The 21920-nt window shown below is 34.7% G+C and overlaps 1 protein-coding gene across 9 annotated transcripts in view; it reads right to left on the minus strand.

The window, feature by feature from the left end:
* The window catches only part of LOC106174122 (uncharacterized), a 70427-nt gene that overhangs the window by 40326 nt on the left and 8181 nt on the right, over positions 1-21920 (minus strand). For all 9 annotated transcript variants that reach the window (XM_087005805.1, XM_013555527.2, XM_013555529.2 and 6 more), the window contains exons 3-9: positions 19089-19161; positions 18502-18654; positions 15303-15470; positions 14113-14193; positions 9774-9941; positions 7634-7785; positions 4606-4717 (exon numbers count right to left, since the gene is read on the minus strand). In XM_087005805.1, coding sequence (XP_086861931.1) covers positions 4606-4717; positions 7634-7785; positions 9774-9941; positions 14113-14193; positions 15303-15470; positions 18502-18654; positions 19089-19161 — 907 coding nt within the window. The remainder of the gene's footprint in view (positions 1-4605; positions 4718-7633; positions 7786-9773; positions 9942-14112; positions 14194-15302; positions 15471-18501; positions 18655-19088; positions 19162-21920) is intronic.

Consider the following 21920-nt stretch of genomic DNA (forward strand, 5'->3'; position numbering starts at 1 on the left):
AAGTGGCAATAATTTGACATGCCTAACTGCTTTGAATACATTTTTGATCTTTGTTAGTTCTTGGTTCATGTTTCAATCAGTTGCAGTGCGATTTGCAATGTTACCTAGGCAATTTCCGAAGTTAACTCAGTAGTCTGCAATGTTACCAAGGTAATGTGGCCATTGCTTTACAACATGCCACAAATGCTACCAAATGGAAATATCCATCCCTCGGGGACACAAATGGACTGGCATGATGTCTTGGGCAACTGGACCCATTATGGATCAACCCCTTCATGGCTGCTATTCAACCTATGTTTGTATGCTGCTGACAGTTAAGGGTATCAATGATACTGTTTACGTACCTTGGAATTTGTTTGGGTTGACAATTAAAATTATTTGTCTGAAGATGGGAAATCATGCTAGCTTTTCAATTTTCAAAAACAGAAACCAATTAGTTACATGAGTTAAATTTTTTGGTAAATGTCAATGTAGAGCTATAACACTGAACACATATACACATGCAGAGTATCCTTTAGACCAAGACAAACTGAAGAGGTCTCCAAGATCTGCTGTGAGAATGCAGGGTTCACTGACACCACCAAGGCAGTATATACCAAGGCAATGTGGAGCACTGACATATCCTGATACTGAAACATATAGCAAGTGATATTCTTATATAATGTTATTGTGGTAAACTATTTACCTTGCATACCAACGAAGTTTAAAGCATTCTGAGCCTTACAGATGATACTTTTTCCCCCAAGTATACACTACAGACGCTTACAGGTGATACTTCTTGATAAGCACACACTAAAGACCAAGCATCTGTAGAATTAATTCCTGTGAGATGGTAAACCTGGATACTTTTGACTTTTTTGTCTGGCTCTGTAATTAATGGCACAACATTATGCATGCAACCATCTAAACAGTTACATATGATTAAAACTGTTTGAAACAATTGAAATCTATCCAGTGAATTGGCTGTTGAGAACAGGAACTCTTACACACATCATTTCAATACTGACACATGTAACACACAATGTGGAAAGGGTCTTTAAATTGTTTATTTTAATTCTATCTCGTTTCAATTAACATAGGAATGCTGTGAGTGTACATGCAATAGTGGCATTGAGTCTGTGGTGGAACGCAAACTGCAGGCTTATTGTTCAGGGCCCATCAGTCACTATATGGGGCAATTGTTCCAAACATGAACATTCAATTAAAAATGGACAATTTTTGGTGGACATTTAATTTTTTCAACACTAAAAGAGAATGCACCAGGTAGAACTTCTGCCCAAACAGTATGTTCACTGGAAATAAACTAGTGAAAGTGTCAGTAAACCCCTTTAATGTTTTTACTCTGCACATGTTACGACTTTTCAAAGTTTGCAGCTATATGACTAAAGTACCACTCAATGTAAAGAGGGCCTTAGACTGAAAAACATCCGAGTAAAAACATTATTTTATATGCATGGTCTTTATCTTCATGCACAATATTGTTCAAACTTGATACAACTTTATACATGTGGCTAACAAAAACACTGAAGGTCAACACTGAAGGTCAGATCCATTTAGATACTGCGAGTTTGTATGTTAACCTAGACATCATTTAAGCTTTGGTTAACACCTGACCAAATTAATTCAATATTAGTCCACCTATACATTGCTTCCTTCTTAACAAAATTGCCCCTTTTTTTGCAAAAGACCATTTGTTCATGCATGATGCTAGCATGCCATAAAATAATTGAAAGGATGAAAGACATCAATGTTCCATGCTTTCTTGAGTTGAGCTATAGTGTACAAGATTATAATAAGAGGCAAAGTTGTACATAAGCTAAAAAACATATGGACGTTTTACCAAGTCTTCCCTTCACATTTACAGGTAACTAAAACTGTCTTAATCATCATTCAACCCACTTTTCCCTACTAAAATATCATGTTTGATCATTGCAAATCAATTATCCTATTAACCATCTAAATCAAATTAGAAACTACTCTTGTTTCTATTTTGAAGTTCAGTACATGTAGACTGTACCATCATCAGTTCCATCCCAGACATGAAGCACCTTATAAAAATACATTAGCTGACAGACCAAACAACATATGTGTGCACTCTCAACAATTAATCTTATTTATGTATAACCCTTAGGCAGCTTCAAGTCCTACATAAGAGTTCTGAGTTCTAACATTAACCAAAACCATAGCACTCTGAGTTTTATGATTTTTGGACAACCCAGGCCATAGAAATGACTTAAATTCATACACTAAACCACTTTGTATTGCTGTGCTTATCTTACCCGTAAAAAAAAAAAAAAAAAAAAAAAAGAACAGCCTTCTGAATGCAAGTTCTGATGACAACTGTCCAGATTATAGAGAATGTTACATGAGCTGAAGAAAAAAAAATGGTTACCTAAGTTCATTTGTGTGGGTGTGAAGAACAAAATTAACAGCCAGCCAAAAAATGTTGATTTTCTTGTGTATACCCCTATAGTGACCTACTATAAATGAGGATCTGGATGTTGCAATAAATTATTGCAACATCTCTTTGGAATAGCTGCTGGAGATCTGGGAGATTCTCTTGTTCCTGGCGATATCTGCCACCGATCCAACTGCTGACGTAAAAGTAAAGTGCTGACAACATAAACTAATAATCACCTGCAGTTCTCGTTCATGATCATTAGGCAAAAAGAGTGACACAAAAAGCATCAATGACCAAGCATCCTTCCCACAATCTTCTTTGATCTATTGATTTCCAGTGATATTATTTCTGCCTAAGTATAAAAGGTTAGAATTTTTACTGAAGCACAGTTCAAGCTACAATCTAAAAAGATCACAATGTTATCATGTATAGATTAAACAAGTAAACTGTGAAATTAGTTGGCTATACATGTACCACACATAGCCCCAAGCTAAAAGGCTATATATAACAGTGCACAAAACCCTGTGCCTGTTGGCTCAGTTGCCCCTTGAAGCCTTCTTCACTTCCACTATCTACAAATCTGATCAGTTTCAGAGAAACTGGAGAGGCCAGAAAAAGCCACCAGATATTTCTTCCTCTTTAATACAGCACATGCCCCGACCAACGTCAATGCCAATGAACCACTTATCTCCAATGAGATGCCTTCAAAGGCACTCTTCCAAAATGAATTGAGGTTCAAAATTACTTAAGCACTAATGATATCATTGAAGTGCTGATATCCCATCATTTGCTGAATTTATCTTGAAATGATGAAAAGAAATACAAGACTAAAATTCAATCAGACTCCCCACCAATAAAAAAGAAATACATAAAAATTAAATTAAATAAACAAAAAGGGGATGTAGAAATAAAAAGAAAAAAAAATTTCAGATATTAAAATAAAGAAGACAATTAATGAGTTGTCAATTCTTTTTTTCTACATTTATAGTATCAGAGCCACTTAACTGTCATTCACTGGCCATGGCATATCTAAAACTCTGTATGGGGTGGGGGTGGGAGACTTAATATCAGAATGATAAAAGAGTTTATCTCCATAATAACCCACTATTAATTAAGTAATTTACCAGTCTAAAGATGCATTCAAATGGGTATACGTAAAACTGGTTCTGAAGAATCCTATTTTGCCCAAATGCTCACATAGTTATAAGACAGTAACCAGCTGGCTCTTCCCTTCAAAATACACACGCACACACACACGCGCACGCGCACACGCACACACACACACACACTCTTTGCAAACCTGCATCCCCAGGAAATCAGGGCTGATAATATTGTGACAGCAAAAATGTTGCTTCAGAACTTGTTTCAATTCTATCTGAGTGCATAAATATAATATGTAGTTACAAAAATAAGAGGTAAATTTAAGAAAGAGAAAGTATTTATATAAAATATCTAACAAATGGTTTTAGGGACACCTTGTAGAAGATATTGCAAAATTTATACCCACTGACATGTCTATAAGTAAATACTAGTTGGCCTTTTTAATTCATTATTGATATTTTTCAGAAATGTCTGGAAATTTCTAGTACACATGTAATACCAAGGACAGGTTTACAACTAACCTTTCATTCTCCAAACATGTGTAGTACATATGTCCAACAAGTGATACTCTGATCAGTTTATCAAAACAATCTGTAAAGGTCACCAATCCTTACTAATATTAGGAGATTCAAAATCTATAATTCAAGTTGTCATGCAATTTTGTTTATGCTGTCAAGCATACATGTAATATGCATTTTTTACAGTCATAGTTGACATTGCCACAAGTTGGGCTCAAGGATTTTAATTAAATTAAGTGACAAGATAAATAGATCCAATGATGACACCCTTAAAATGGACAATGGACTACTCTAGTCACTGCAATTTAATTGTGCATGCAAAGAAAACGTACACTGTCAGATGATATATGTATATTATTATACAATACTGGGAAAAATACATATCCATTTAATGAGAAACAGGAGATGAAGAGCAAAACAAACAGTGAAAAATTAAATACTTTTGACAAAAAAAAAAAAAAAAAAACTCATTATTTGAACACCACTAAAATATTTTTGGTGTTAAAAGAAGTATCCTCCACAACAACTACATCATTAATAAAAAGACACTAATAAAGAATTGCATTAAAACAATAATTTATTTACTTGTGGTTTGATTGCTGCAAGTTGCATCTTGGCAATTCTCACTTCATTCCTCTTAGAGCATAGTTCTTCTTGGATTTCATACAGCTTACCATATTGATGATTGGCAATATTCCTAAAAAAAAAAGAAACACCAAAACTTACTTACATTTGTTGATCAGTGCGATTACTCTCCTATGGTGCCTAATTCTCCCAGTCAGTAGGCGAGGTTAAATCTCCAAGGTGGGCCGTCTGCTAAAACACAGCACAGTTCACCTGGTTGTTTTTTTTTCTCCACGAATTAGATAAATAAGTTTCCTGTTTTTTCTTGCAGTTTCTAGATTGAATAATTGGGTTTTGGCTATGCACTGCCAGTTCTTAACACTTCATACACACACACTGCCCACACTTCCTTGAGCAGTGACCAGGATGTAAGCTCTCCTGGCCCCTATGCTACCTTTGCCGTCTGCTTCTCGAGCTATTGATGTCAGAAGTATAGGGGCAGTGTATATTTTATTTACTCCCACTCTTGGCTACGTCCATTTATATCTACCTTTGATTCATGGACTGTCTAACCATAAGCCATTAGCAGCCAGAGATATTCTCTCTCAATTTGGCCATTTTGCTTCTTACTGTTATTGGTGTATTGACTTCAGAACAATGACAGATCTTTAATGGGCAGAAATCAATAATTGTTTTCTAACAAAAGATGGTCTTTACAGGGAATGATAAAAATCAACAACATGTTGATGTTGCTAAAACAATGTTTTTTTTTCATGTCAACAGTATTTTCCAGACAAAAATTGGCAAATAGCAGACATTATCTTCCAACTGCAGCCATAATTCTAGCCTCTCCCCATTATTTATGGCTGAGATGAACAAGAAGCAAAAGCTGTACCTGAACTACATGAACTTTCCAAGAAAGCTTGTGATTATTTTTGAAAGCAAGGAAAGTACAGAAACACTTTTTCATGTTCCTGTTGAATTAAATTAAGTCTTGAAGCAAGAGATTTTATTAATCCTTTGATAGGAAGTAACTTAACAGAAAAACTAGGTGAAAAAATCTCGCCAAAAATGAAATCTTGTAAACATAATCAAATGATTAATTTGTAAAAGCAATCTGACACATTCCAAGAAATGTCATTAATTATTCAATTTTGTTCAATGGCAGATAACCCAAACCCATTTCCAGAAGCTTTACAGCTCTTGCAGTGCACTGTGTTGAAAGTAAAGAGAATTGCTCTAGGTCAAATCTTAGATACACAGGTGAGACGATCCTTAATATACTGCAGCATTAAGCTTCAGAGGGGGGGGAACCAAATGTTCCAGTCTATAAAAAAAGCCTAGGGCCTTCAGCAAATTTCAATGGACCGTATACAAATAAAAGGGCTTAAAAATTGCCCTCCCTGACCATTGCTCAAGAAAGCATAGTAAACCTTACTTTTCTGGGTCTGTAATTACTATTAATTCAGAAACAGAAAAGAGCAACTTGTAAAGAATCGGGAGATGTTTCAGCTTAAAGGTTAGATATGATTAATCATGTTCTATAATTACTGTGACTGCTATGAAGGATTCAAGACCTTACTTAGTATTTAGTTTTGTTTCATATACAGAGCAGATATTTTTTCATACAAAAAGATATAATAGCTATGAATATTTTATTGCAACTCTTTATGAAATTATGAATCATAAATATCATGAAGATGAAAAACAAAATTCATTGGCCAAATAAACATTCTGGATAATATTTTTTTTTCTTTCTCATTCATTTTTAAAAAAATTTGTTTACCATGTAGTTCCAAGAACTGTGTTGTGTTAGGACCAGTATATCAAAAATAAGTTTGAACTTGCATATGACCAATGAAGTAACTTTTTCCCAATGGAACTTATCTAGTGTTGGCAATGAAGTGTCTATCTCTTAGTATGCCATTCACTCACCGATCACCATTAGTGGTGTTCTCTTAAATGCCAGAACTTACCCCAGGTTATCCAGTGATGGTGGAATTGCCTTTCATTTATGTGGTAAATGGGGAAATCTTTGAAATTAAACTGTCATATATAGAGCAACAAATCTGATTTGTTCCAGAATTTTCTTTTGGTCTGTTATTTTTGGAGTAGTATTAATCTCATTCACTGACATCCAATTTTTAATGCTCTTTCTATTCTGACATCAATAACTTAAGAACAGCATTTCTGATGATGTTTCCTTACATGAACCTGACCCATAGCTGTTTGAATGTTATTTTTTTTTCTCTTTTGAATTGAATCATGAACTGAATTTCCATAACAAACTACATCTTTACCTGTGGATTCAATTTCTAAAAGATGCAGTGCATGCCTAATTAATTTTCAGAAGTCGAAAACATAGGATCAATGAGAGAGTAAGGGAGAGAGAAAGAGAGACAATTTTCTCCACATTTCTAAAATAGGATACCTGCAGGGATTATAACTATTTTAGTAGTATTGGATACTATATGTAGGTTTGCTCATCTATAGGCTGCAAACAACTAGCCCTGCTTATAATAAACCTGCTTAAAGGTATGGAGACCCTACTTTCATTAAAGTACAATCAAGTGAATACTGAAGTTCTGACCAGGCAGGAGGACATATCCTACACTGGGGACAGAAATGTAGTCTGTTTAATTTTATAAATTTTCAGTTCTAAATGATGAAACATACAATTTGGAATGTTATAAGTGTCATACTGAATTTTGTCGCATTTTGATGTTAAAGAGACCAAATCGAGCATTCTTGTACAAAATAATGAATAACAATTAATTCCCCTTATGTCATCAACAACTTTCAACCTAATTATTATTTTCTACTGAGTTTCAAATTCAAAAACAAAACAAATATGCTCATTATGGAAAAACTTTTTTAATGTATTCGCTGACTGTCTCCAATAAAGGATGCATGCCAAGCAATATGAAAAATATGTAATGTGTCTTTAAAAAAATGTGTCCTGGAGGCTTTATGTTATCTTTATCCTGGTCATCTGTTCCTCATCATCATCACCATTCTCTTTTTCCTCATCCTCATCTTATGTACTTACTTCTTGCATTCTTCTGTGAGAGTTGCGATGGATTCCTGTTGGAACTGGATCTCAGACAACAGGTTGGCTGCTTGCTTCTCCAGAATACTCTGTTTGGAATCGAGAACTGTTTGGGTTCCTCTGTTGAGAATTAACTGATCATCAAGTAGATTCTGTGAAATCAATAAAATTAATTCCTTCAGTAATTATTGCACAAGATTTTACAACCATTACTCCATAAATATTACATCTTGTAGTAGAATTAGTAGTACCAATAGCAGTTACTGTTTTTAAATAGCAGTATATATATACATATTGACTCGATATTTTCAATGAGCAAAAAATATCAAACTTTCAGATATAAATTTAAAATCATAAAAATTATATTTTTATATAGCATTTGTGGTGCTTTTAATGCATAGAAAAGAACAATAAGGTAGTCTGCTGTTCAATTTTGTTGTAACCACTCAAAAGGAATGCCCTTATTTTAAGAAATGATGACTTAAAAAATACAGTATCTGTAAAATTCACAGTTTTCCCCCATTGAAAAGATCGAGTCATTACCGTAGTCACAATTCCTCAGTTTTCTTAATACAAAAAATAACAGTCCATCACATCTATACCAATTACTTCTTGTGTCACCAGTGTCTATTCTTCAACTTGAAAGTGTGTGTGTGTGTGGTTAAAATTATAACATACAGAATGATAACACACACACACACACACACACACACACACACACACACACACACACACAGCAACTTTTTCATTAAGAATCTGTCCCAACTTAACCTTGCCTCATATGTATAATTTGTTGTTAACACATGTATTGGTTTTTTATCAAAATGACTGATGAGCCAAAAGTGAATGCTGACGGACAGATCCATTACCATCTGCCAGTCAACTAGAAGTCATGTCATGACCTGAGAACATCAGGGTACAGGAGCTGAATCCATGAATTTACTAAATACCATGAATTAAAATTGTGGATTTAAGCAGAAAATTTCATATGTACAGTTATGAAGGGTACATTATACAGTTCTATTGAAAGTAATAGAATTATCGTGTGAAAAATGCATTTATTTGATTTATTAGGTAGATGTGTCATTAGCCAAGAGTTGTTACTAAAAATTCTTCTTTGAATACATTTTTGACAAAATTTTACATCTGATTTATTCATATTTCTTTTCATGTTCCAATACGGCTTTATCTAACTTTCTTTTGATTTCAAGTCAAATGCTCAACTTATTCATGAAAATTACTTATTGTGACTCTAGGCATGGATTCCCAAATGCATCTCTCAATCACAAGTTGTAGCCTTAAAAGAGAAATATCATGACATTGTGGCATCTATTTTTAAACAAGACCATGGCTGGGAGAGCAAAAAAAAATGGATATTTCTATGAATTTGTAAGCAGGAAAGTGAACAATTTCCTGCTAACATTTATGACTGTGCTCAAAAGTTGCATCTAATGGCTATAATTAACTTAGGTTGCCATAGGAACTGATGTCCAAAAATGACCCCCTTGCATGCTACTTCAGGATCATCAAAGCATCTTGAGAGTACATGACAGTGATGTGATATCATTAAAGGATCAAAGAAACTTGATAAAAAAAGGGCAGCATTTACTTCTTTTCTTTGATCAAAACCTTAATAAGCATTCAGGTCTGTGCTTTGGGATGGAATTTCTGGTTTTATTAAGCAGATATGTATCCAGAGCAACAATGCAAGAGTTTCTAAATTGTTTCAAATTTAACAATTTACAATTTATCAGAAACTCTCTATCTCATAATTGAAAAAAAAAAATGATGAGAATGTTCTTTTGATGTAGACAATTTTTAATTAGTATTCAAAATTAGATTTCAAATCTTTATCCCTGGTCTTGTGTTGCTTTACCTTTAAATAAACAAACACCAGTCAGTGACATTTGATTTCGATCATTTTTGAACTCTAATGCCCAGTGTCTTCCAGCATCCTTCAACTAAAACCCATACCATTCACTGCAGTTCTGTCATTTATAAACACACAATGCCTCTATAATCTTCAGGCCTCACATTTAGATATTACAGAATGTGCAATTGAACTGCCAAGACTGAATGAAATCCCCCGAGGACCTCAAGGCAACCTGATGGCAATTCAACTTGTAATTACTTTCTTTACCTCGATGTTCCCAGAGTTGGGATCTGGTGGGCGGAATTCCTGTAGTACACTGTCTATCACAAATGGCTGTGGTTTTAAGTGTTTCACAAAGTGGACAATGTCCACCTTGGGGTCAAGCTGCTTACACAGGTGGAGAATGCCCTCATAGCGCTTGTACTGCTCATTGGACTGAAACAAAAATAAAGATTTATTTCAGTCAATGTAACCCCTTTTCACTTTTCTATTTTTTGAAAAAAATTTCAATACTAATAATCCAGTAACAAAAAAAAAAAAAAAAAAAAAAAAACACTTTTGGAAAATGTTCACAAAGAAATTTTCTGCTTTTTTCTTCTTTCTGCACTTTTCTTCTATTTGATATGTCTCTGTCTTACATTTGTACGGTGATTTCTTACGTTCAAGCTAAGTTGAAAATATTTCAGAGGTGCCAATTAAAATCTTATTTTCATTATCTCCATTGCCCATTGGGCAAACTACACATAAAGGTCCCCAATAAGTTTTGCATGGGAATCATCACTGTGAAAAATAAACATTACAAATACAATCTCTACCTTTTTTCTACCAACAAGTGGAAAGCATAAGCCAGCCCTCCCCGTGTCTCACTTGCTCCTCTCTCTACCATTCCCTCATCTCTACTAAAGGTATAGTGGGCAAACAGCTATATGATCAATAAATGCCTGATGCTCTGCTTGGACAATTACCCATTTACAAGTGCACATCAGTTTCAAAACCCCTGCTGTGCAGCACTGCATACATATCTTCCCTGATAGATGTTCATTCTGTTATGTCAGGGTGATGTGTGTATAATGTGCTGAAACTGATAGCCAGGTTCCCTTAAATGACATCATGGACAGTTCTACAGGTTTACATAACTACACTTAAAAGTAAAATCAATCACCATGCCCCAAAGTATAGCCATTAGACCTGGCTCAAAAACCATTTGGCAGGCAGGTAACGTATGGGTTTACTACTGTAAAGAGTTCATTACCAACACCTTAAGGTGCTTGGCCATGCAATTTCATTTTAATATTCTCTCTGAAATGCATGTTATTCAGTAGGTTTATTTTGATTGGTGGTAACCATAATAAGTCTTGGTCCAAAATTAATATTGGAGTGCCTGCACTATTTGATAATAATGTCACAGACAAAAAAATTAATTTCCAATTTGATTAATTTGCTTATTATACCACATGCTAGTTGTTCGATGAAAAACTCTTCACTTCCTGATCATGATTGTTCACCATCTCCCACTTGATAAAGTCACCTGAGTATAAAGTTTGTCTCTCTCAATTACCTATTCTCTTTCAGTGTGCCAACCAATTAAGTATCCTCTACCAGTGCCACAGGGTGATTTTTTCACTAGATATTCCTACATATTTTTCTATCTAGTTCTGTACGCACTTCCATGCCACTCTGTCCATACTGTGACTCTTAGCGATAAATGTTGGTTATCATTTTCCACTAGAACCCAGGTAGGTCCTAGTTTTAGGGACCATTCCCAGACCCTATTGTACTGACTGTGGATCGATCTGTCTCCAAGGGGATTCTCGCTAAATTGCAATCAACTTAAGCGGCTTAAATGTCCGTCATGCCTACTGAAGCTGCTAGGCAGTAATTAATTATTGTTAAGCAGCTTCAATAGGTGTGCTAGACATCTAAGCCACTTGAGCTAAAACCAATTTAGCGAAAAACCTCTAGGAGATGGATTGATCCTGTTAGATCGATCTAGGTATGGGAACCCAGTCTTACATAACCACCCCAGACACTGGCCCTAGGCCTCTGACAGCTATCAGGACAGTTCATTGTTCTGACCTTAATTGCTATTGCTCTTTTGTGACATGACAAAAATAGGACCTTGTTAACAGCTCAATTGGTTCTTCAAAATGAGGTCAGTTGAAGGACTTACATGTGCCTGCAACATAGTAAAAAGTGTGTTTGAAATTTGCTGAGAATTCCAATAAAAGGCACCTTCCTTACATTGTTTACACTTTTTGACAGACAGATATCTCAATAAACATTCTTCCATTTTTTTACTCTGCATTTTTTACTGCTCACAGACTTAATGCATTGGAAAACTAAATCTGTGTAAAATAAATGTACCTCTAATTATTAAATGTGAAAGATCATTATATAATGATTATTTCACTGAATTTACGTATTGCTTCTCAAAATTGTCTTATAAAGGTTTCATCAATTGTTCTGTGTGTAATTTAACTTTTTAATCAAATCTACAAGGACCATTGCATGTAATACACACTTGATTTATTAACCTTATGATTAAATTTGTAAGTTATTTTTTTTACTTCTTATATATCTGTGAACAACATAAATGCCCTCATCAACTACTGTATATCTACACATGGCCAATTAAAAATTATTTTATTATTATTATTTTATTTTTTTTTTTTGGGGGGGGGGAGGATAGATTTTAAACATCTAAATAAGTCAATTACTATAACTTAAATTAATATTTGATCGGGAAAAGATGATCAAATTGAGAATGAATGAATGAAGGAATGAATGACTTAATTTGAAACCCCTGGGTGGGGGGTAGGGGGGATAATAGTAATAATATATAGTAAGGATTCCAAATGGACCAATTAAAACTGAAAAACTATTCTCCAAGCATTACTTTCAAAAGTATTCTGTATGGATTTTTAAACACATAAATACATGTACATGCAAGCAGAAGTAGGTCTAAGGAGTAAAGATAATGAAATCAAATATGATCTTTTTGACTAACATAAATATTTTGTTTTCTACCTTCGAGCTGTCCTATTTGTATTCAGTCTTTTAATCTAGCTGGCTCCCTTTAAAATATCGAAACTATTGATTTCCGCTTCCATCAGGACATGCTTAGGTGAGCATACTAGTAACAACTACAAAATACATGATCCGGGTCATATTTGATTAAAAAATAATAACATCATCATCATTTACTTGCCAGGTACCAATGTATTTTCTAATACATATTTAACTTAAAATCATATACACCTTCATCTCACTGCACCTGAATTCCCAAGTGCCCAATTCTTTGTGTAAAATGTGCTTGTGACGATATCTGTAACATGTGGAGAAAAACCCAGAGCATTCCTTGCATGTAAGACGCATGCAAAATTGAACCAGAAGTTGTAGCATATTTTAAATAATCTATTTTTGCCACCTGTAGGACTGACTGAAAATATTTTAATCAAAAGTCCACTTCAACTTCATTTCTGAGCTGCTCAACCTGCTTAAATTGCTGCATTTTCTTATATCATTAATCTGTTGTTCCCTCAAATCCTTTTTTTACTTTTCTGAAACTACTGTACATTGGAAAAAGTGTGTGTGTGTGTGTGTGTGTGTGTGTGTGTGTGTGTGTTATCAATATATCCAGTTTTAATAGTCTTTCACATCTACCACCATTTACTTTTGAATCTTTGACTCTAGCAATGTCAGAAAGTGCAAAGCACTCATGGAAAGCTCAACAGAACATAGGACTGCCAACTTAACACATAAAGGCATACTCTGTCCTTTTCAGACTAGCAGTTGGCTTTTTTCAAGTGTTAATCTTTTGCTGCATAACTCCATTTAGAATAGATATACACATTTTCAGAATTTAAATCTTGGCAATTGGTCCTGAGATGGAACCAATGGAACGTTTCCAGGTTATTGCAAATATGGCTGCTTGACAAGGGTAGCCTCCTGGGGTTAGCCTAAGAACTTTTAAAAGGACATTGCCTCCATAAGCTTGTACTCTTCAGATTGATTTAAAAGTGCATTTTCGACTTTGCTCTTTTCATCATTTATAATCTTTTCTGAAAGTGCAGAAAAGTTTCAGTGCTGGTGCTTTTTTTAAATGCAAGTTTGTCAACATTATACACAAGTTTTAGAATTTAAAGTAAAAATGTCCAAAAATGCAGATAATTAGTATTAAAACTTTTCTCAAAAACAAGCCTCTAAACTCCATCAAATTAACACTAATTGCAGGCTGCACCACAGCATTGCCTGAACAAATCAATTGAATATTAAAACTGAATGACTGGTATATTTTACCTCCATGGCTTTCAACACAATAATCACAGTCTAAAAATCAATGGTAGAGTTGACCATTTTTTAGATAATGGCCTGTTTAGGGACTGTATTTTTTACACTCAACACAACAGCTTGCAGCACAATAGCCAACAGTATACCTGTGTTGCCTCAAAACTTTCATTAGCCAGAGGCAAAATCATAGAGTATTAGTTATTAGCAAAACTCCTTGAATTAGTGCAGATTGTTTGAGAAATAGGATTTTTTCTTATCCACTAGTTACATTCTTTGTGAAATTGGCAAAACGCAATAATTAATAATTTTTCTGTACCTTGGAAAGAATAAGCATCACATGACTCTCCAATGCCCCATTCAGTGCTAGGCCTGTGTCTAATTCAATATCTTCCAACTCCTGCAAATAAACTGATAATTTATAATACCGTCCTAATCCCATTAATGATTTTTTTTGCTTTTAATTTGCAAATAAAAGAATAAATTGGACTTTGTGTTTTAAGGTTATCATCATTTTGGAAGTTTTGAAAATCTTATTTATGTGTCTAATAGATCCAAGTAATATTAGTTTATTTTGAACAGTCTAGACTTTCAAAAACTTCCTGGAAAATTGGAACCTAATAGAAACAAACAACAGTGAACTGTAGGGGTTGCCAGTTGTTTATATATCTAATTTTGATATGCAGCATTTTTTTTACAATATTTTAAATTTCCATTTCCAGGTTTCTGCTGCTATTTCTCAAATGAAGGAGACTAACGCAGATTGAAGAATTGACATAGAAACATATCTGAGAGTATCATAAAAATATAAATTTGTGACAAAAACATTAAACATGTTTTGGTTGCATGGCTCCAATAATAACCGAAGAATGGTGTCAAAATGCTACAAGTAGAAAGCATTGCTTAAGATCCCATTCCCATAGACACCATCGGCTTACAAAGATAGAACATCAACTCTGTGGGGACTCTTGCTGATAGCAATCAGCTTAAGTTGACACACCTCCTCTGGTTTCAAATGTACTTGCATAATCATCAGGGCCCAGTTTTATAAAGGACGTTTAGCACTAACCAGTGGATAAATTCTCCTAACACCCATTAACTAAAAGATGGTTAAATTGTTTTTCATATACAGTCTTCTGATGGAAAACAACCAATTAGTTAACTGGCCAGTGTTTAACTGGATTAAATAATTATTTTAAGGTCAGTTAGGTCTGGTTAGAGTTAAACACTGGTTAGTGCTAAAAGTCCTTAATAAAACTGGGCCCAGCTTTTTTGTTTTTTCTCAACGCCAGGAGGCCTGTCATTCAGTTAAGCTGACTGCACTCAGCAAGTTTCCACACAGAGTTAAATAAATCTTTGTAACACCAATGGTATATCTATGGGAATGGGGGCTTAAACTGCAAAAAGGCACACTTTTATCTTTTACTTTGCAATGCATATGCATATTACGCTGTAAAGTTATCTGAATAGAATATGCTCAAATGTGCTCACCTGGAGAACAATACTTACCTGTAGCAGTCCAGGCAGGGCCATGTCATAGTACTCAGTGCTAAGCTGATTGAAGGACTTGAGCTGGAGGAGGTATTCATTGTGAGCAACGTGGTAGGCTGACTGCAGCTTGTATGTGTCTTTATTTTCTTGATATCTTATAAAGCAGTCTACATAATTTTTATTTGCCTGAAAAAAAGAACAAAATTATATTTGGCTGTTTTCATTATAGGTGACAGAGATAGTGAACCACCCGGGATAACAGAATACTTCAAGTTACATTGGTCCAGGATTTTGACTGCCATTGAGTACAATAAATGACCAACTGCCATTACTAAATGCCACCGTAAATTTTTAAAAAATGTATTCTTTCAAGGATTTTTACTTGAAAAACATCTTTTAGACACATTTATACCCCATTCACACTACAGTTGCAAAAATGCGCATTTCTATAATCCGAATTTTTTGTGAGGAATTCGATTCGGTATTGCGTTCACACACGCTAAGCGAAACCGAATTACACGTTGAATATTTCAGGTTTAACTTCCTGTTTTGAACACTCGCGCATGCGCCGCACAGGAAATCTTAAAATACCAACAAAAATTTGTGACGACAAATGCAACTCTAAAGACATTCCAGCATTCTTGAGAAGTATAAGATGGCAAAATAAGTTTGTTTCCTCATGTTGTAGTGAGTGGTGACCTCCAAATACGTTTGGTGCAATCGCTAAAGTAATAAACAAGCGTTCATAGATACCCGCACTTATCTGCACACATGCGCAGTTAGATCTGTACAGGTGTCGATTCCGGTAAGTTATCCGGATCGCGCTTAGAAATCCACCTCGCTTGCAGGATTTTGAAAATGCGCATTACAAAAATTCTCTTGTGTTCACACTACTGCTTTTATTCGAATTGTGACCTTATTCGCAATTTATCCGGATAACTGAGCGTAGTGTGAACAGGGTATTAATACTTCATCAACATTACAGTAATGACTTACAGTATGTACTTGTCTATCAGGCAATCTGTCCCAGGAGATGTCATAAATAAATCAAGCAGTTAAAACAGATGAACAACAGAGTAATTAAAACAAGTCACAACACTTAATCTCTTTTATTAATGGTAATGAGATTGCTGGAATGAAAGTGTCTTATAACAGCTCAGGTTAAACAGGGCCATGTCCTAATGAAATAACATCCATCCTTTCTGTGAACTGATGATATCAGAGATGTGAAAGGAAAACCCACCCTTAGTTTCAGATGCTGGTAATGTCAGAGGCATGCAGACAGTATAGACAGGTGAGTTTCCAATCTCCTCTGAAACACAGGGTGGGAAAACTGGCATGAAGGGGAAGGGGGCATATGGATATCTGCCTATATAATTCTTATGAGAGAGATCTGTGGGCTGTATGGTTGGATAAAGGCTTCTCCTCTGATAAGATTTCGCTTCCTTATTGCCAATCAATGTGACTGCAATCTTGCTTTTAATCACTTTTGGGTGTATATAATGTAGTTAGATAAAATATTTGATGCCAGCATTGCATCCCACTCTTCCTGGCATGGGTGGAATTTTCTTCATTATTGGACAGACACAAAAAACAACAGGTGCAACTGATTTTCTGTTGTTGACAATTGGGAATATTTTTGGGAAAATGCCACATTTCAAAATATATTCTCTTTGATTTGGATTCAGTTCTGCTTTTCACATATAGCCTAAACAGAACTTTTTTATTTTGGAGGCTGGAGGCTACAGCAGACATCAGTCCACATAATATTTCATATTACATAAAAACCTGCATAGCTTCCTTTCCTACCAGATGGTTTTTAATGATTTTCACACAACCTGTACAACAAACAAACATTCAGCTGTAATGTAATGCTAGAATCACACTTAATAACACCCCAACCCCAATTATTAATATCACCAGTGGCAGTTTGCACTGGAAGTCCCCCATGATACCCCATTAGGTGTTTATAGTCTGCCAGTAAGAATGATTAGATTGTCATATACGAATCTGCAAGCATCAACATTCTTGCCGCTATCAAAAGACCTCTCAGAAACTCAATATGTGGTCCTCCGCCCACACAGAAAGCGAAACTCAGGATTAACAAGTGAGTCAACTCAACCTTGATTTCCAGGTATATACTCAAAGGAACTTAAAACAAGGTGGTCATGATTTTTAAATGCCCATAAGAATATCCTGCAGGAATTGGTTTATCTTCTGACAACTGATGAATATGCATAGGGTATCCTTCTGCTACTTTTTCATTCTGTGGAAAATCTTATCTGTGTTGGGGATGTGTTGAGCAACAAAGAAAAATAAGGTTCAAGGTTATTTATTTGTAGACAGCTTAATATTTCGTTGTTATCTCAACTTATTTGATAAGTTCCCTTTCTAGTTTACACTTGGTATGGAAATGTATAATTTTCTTTTAAAAAAATTCAGGCTATATTTTTTGTGAAAAGAACACTGGATCTTGAGTCTTTGTCAGGCTTAAAACTGGTGTCATGCTTTAAAGTACTTTGATTTTAGGAAAGAACACAACCATTATGTCAATGGCCAATTAAGCTATAAAATCGTTTTTGCAGTATCTGCATCTAAGTTTACCGGAAATTCTTACCTGAGGTAAACAACCTACCGGTAGTTTATCCTTTATGATTAAGCAGATATTTAATGTCACTTAAACTTGTCAAAAAAAAAAAAATCCTGGTAGAATTTGAAATAAATATGATATAATGGCTTCATTGCATTGAATATATAGCCATATTATTGTTACATGTAGGAACCATTTTCATTAAACATGCCACTGACTGGCCAACAACATACCTCAACAAAGACATTTCTAAAAAAAATAGCTTCCCCATTTGGCCTTGTTGTAAATACCCTATTGTGTCATGTTGCACTGATGATAAAGTAATTAGCTTTCCCTTCACAGACAAGGAGGGGGGAGGGAAGGTAAATTGGTATGAAAAGAGAGAGAGAGAGAGAGAGAGAGAGAGAGAGAGAGATTTTAAAGAAAAAAAACCAGATAGGAGTAAAAGAATACTGAAGTAAAATAAATTCTAAAAGAATCCACAAATTTTATTATGAAAGGATACATTATGTATGTAGTAATGTAGCAGCAGTAGTAGTAGTAGTAGTAGTGCAGCATGGTAACTGTGGGAGGAATTAAATGGACCCCTGGGTATATAGGGCACATTGTCATCAAAGACAGTTATACCTTGTCTAAATCTGCTTCAGCCTTCTGTAGTAAAGATAGGTAGTGCTCTCCAAAACTTGTCATCCTTTTTACATGACCTCTTTTGTAAGCTGCAAGATCCATTAATGGTTGGTAAACATTCTTGGTCAACCTACTGGCAAGATCAGTGTGCATCTGGAAAGAACTGAATGTGTTAGTTGTGCAACCTCACAACCAGGCACATCCAAATGCAATCTATAATTTCTGTCACAGATATGGACAAATGCCACTGCAGTACTAGAAAACATTTCTGAAATATGAACCTACAATCCAACTTGATATAATTCGTCTTATAATCAGATAAAGTGACTGTTCAGATAAAGTGACAATCAATGGGAAGCAAAACACAAATATGCAACCAACAGGTTATCTTTAAATAAAAAGATAAAGCAGTACTTTCTTATGCTGTTTGCTCTAAATTACCAAGAAAACTGTTCTCTAAATTCCATATAAGCTGTGTCAGTGACAAGCAAATACTTTTTTTGCCAAACTAAATAAAAAGAATATTGAGTTTTTTCAAAATATGTCAAAATGGATGAACAATATGGCTGCATGCTGATGGTACTCACATATGAATCTACCTCCACCTCTCGTATTAAGTCTTCCCATGTTGTTTGCATTATACTGGGCATCTCTACTGAGCTGGAAAGAGAAAAAATTCATATTATTCACGATTAGAATAAAATGTCATTTCCCAATGTCAGTGATCTTATTGTTTTTTATTTCTCTTGTTATAATTACCACAAATTCAAAATAACAACACCAACAACATTCGTGATAAACTAACCTGACTAGGAGAGAATATCTTGCATTGTTTCATTTTTATTCCTGTGATTTTTTGTGATTAAGGTTAATTCTTCTCACTATAGACTAGGTTATTGTAAATTGTATTGTCATAGTCATGCTTGATATGTATACATACCAGTATGTATACTCACATGTGTGTGTTTGTACGTGCCCGTGCGAGTGTCTGCATGCAAATGTGATTTTTTCAGTTCATGTGGTTAATACTTAACAACCCACTAACTATATAAAACATCTGTCAAAAATACACACAAAGTGCTAAAACAAATCAGGTGGATTAAAAATCTGCTAGGATTTCAATCTTGCCTGTGCCACATACGTCATTTAAGAACTTTTTAAACCTGTTAATTGAAATGGAACAGGAGCTCTTATGTTCACAAAGTAACCTTTCTGGCAACAGGCAAGATGGACTTGATCAATGCTAACCCACAATCACTGATAGCTGTATATACACTATTAATTCAATTTGAACATGTATTGTGTTCTCTGACAGCCCCCAGTGCCAACACCTTGGACCACCAACCATGTACAGCAGAAAAAGAAGTAACAAAGTAGAAAACAACCACCACGGCAATCAGTCAGATGGGGTTATATAAATAAGACTTAAATATCATTTTATTGCCTAAATAAAAAGCCTAATGGGCGTTTGATCTGCTGGTATGTGTCAGAATCAGAAAATATTTCTCCGGGGCATATTTCATATGTGGTAGAGAAGCTTAGAATCAAAACAGTTGAATATTTAGAATATAACCAGAGGATGTAGTTTTGATGTCTTACCTGAAGAGAGATGTGTACAGTATGTAATATAGGATCAGGGGCGAATCCAGAGATATTTTCTGACAGTCTTCCAAATTATCTTTGTTGATCCAACCTCCATTTTTGACCGTCTTCCGACAGAAAAAAATAGATACCTGTCAATGTAAACTTGAAAATCTGACCGTCCTCCGGAAGACCCAGAAGACGGCCTAAATCCGCCCCTGAGGATATTATAAACCAAGGAGATCCATTCAGAAACAAACCGTGATCTAGGTTCTATGCCATTTTGCAAGTTGGGGGAACTAAGAGGGTAAAAAGGTCCACCTGCTCAAAATAAATGACCCCCCCCCTCTTTCAAATTGCTGGCTATATATGCCTGTTTTTTGTAGGTGCTGTAAACAATAGAAAAAAATAATAGACCTTTCCAGAATTTTCCTTTTTTTCTCTTAGTCACATCACACACCACCTTTGTTGAGAAGAAGAATTAAGGGAATTGATGCACATTGCTCTTTAAGTGCAGCTGTGATTTATCAGGCTAAGAGGAATTAAATATAAAATAATTTGATCTTATTTTCGATGATAATTTTCCAGCTACTATGAAAAACAATTTCTTCACACTAATAGGTCATAAAATTGTTCTACAAATTCATCACACACCTTTGTTTTATCAGATGAAGAGAAAGTCACGATACTTATCATAGCCACTTCTTTTATATTTTTCTTAATATCAGTTATTGTTTTTACAAAATTTACATAAAATGAAATAAAATAAAATGCCAGTCAACTTGCTGATATATTTTTTCATTTGAAAAATAAACCTAACAATGCATCATTTTTTTACACAGGTCAAAGATCAAATTATATGGCAAATTGCAAATTTTTTTTCATTCTTGGATCACAATTGCAAAGCTAATAGATTTAAAATTACATATCAGAAGAAGGCATTTTCTAATCCATTTTCTGGAATAACTAAACTCAAACACACTAAAGAAACCCCAGTTCCAGTAACAACATCTTGGGACTAACTTGATCCATTATTCATTTGTTGCACAAGAAAATCCTTTTCATAATTGAAGAAAGTCACCAATTATCTTATCTTATTCAATAATGCCTCATCTACAGGCACTGAGGCTTGATCTGTACAATTGCTGGGTCACACATACATTATGGTAGCACAGTATTTCAAAGCAAAGTTGCTGTCAACTAAAATGTGTGCATTGCAGTCAAACATGGTTGTCTTTAATGGCACAAAGGTGACTAACTTTGTCACCATTTCTCCATTACTCATGTGATTGATCAATCAGGGTTAACTAAATGTACCCCCCAAAAAAATCCTTACCTATAATGATAATTCCCTTTTGTTGCAGTGGGAGAGCCAAATCAAGTTCTGCAGATGTAAGTCTTCCATACAATTGAAGAATCACATCTTACAACAAGTATAAAAATCTCTTTCAAGATTATCTGAATCTTAATATATTCCCTTATGATGACAAAATGCCATGAATGAAAACCAGAACACAGGTTCACAAAAGTTTGCAAATGTTCAGACCAAAATCTGCATCAAGGCTAAATTGGTTGCAAACACTATTGTTTTAAATATAAAGTAGCAATCCTGTAAAAACCTCTTGGTGCTTTATTTTTAAAAAATCCATTAAGGCCTTATTCCAAACGTCACTTCCATTTAGCCTAACATGTAACACCATGAAAAAACAGTCTAAAAGTTTAAAGACTTATTTCATTGGTGCATGGTGCCAGCTGATGACAATGATGAGAATGTATGTAAAAGATGAAGGTACACATTTACACCTGTGCCAATATGGAGAGAAAATCATGGAAAAAAA

The sequence above is a fragment of the Lingula anatina genome, chromosome 1 (assembly GCF_051362555.1).
Source record: "Lingula anatina isolate TDL-2025a chromosome 1, LinAna3.0, whole genome shotgun sequence".
NCBI lineage: Eukaryota > Metazoa > Brachiopoda > Lingulata > Lingulida > Lingulidae > Lingula > Lingula anatina.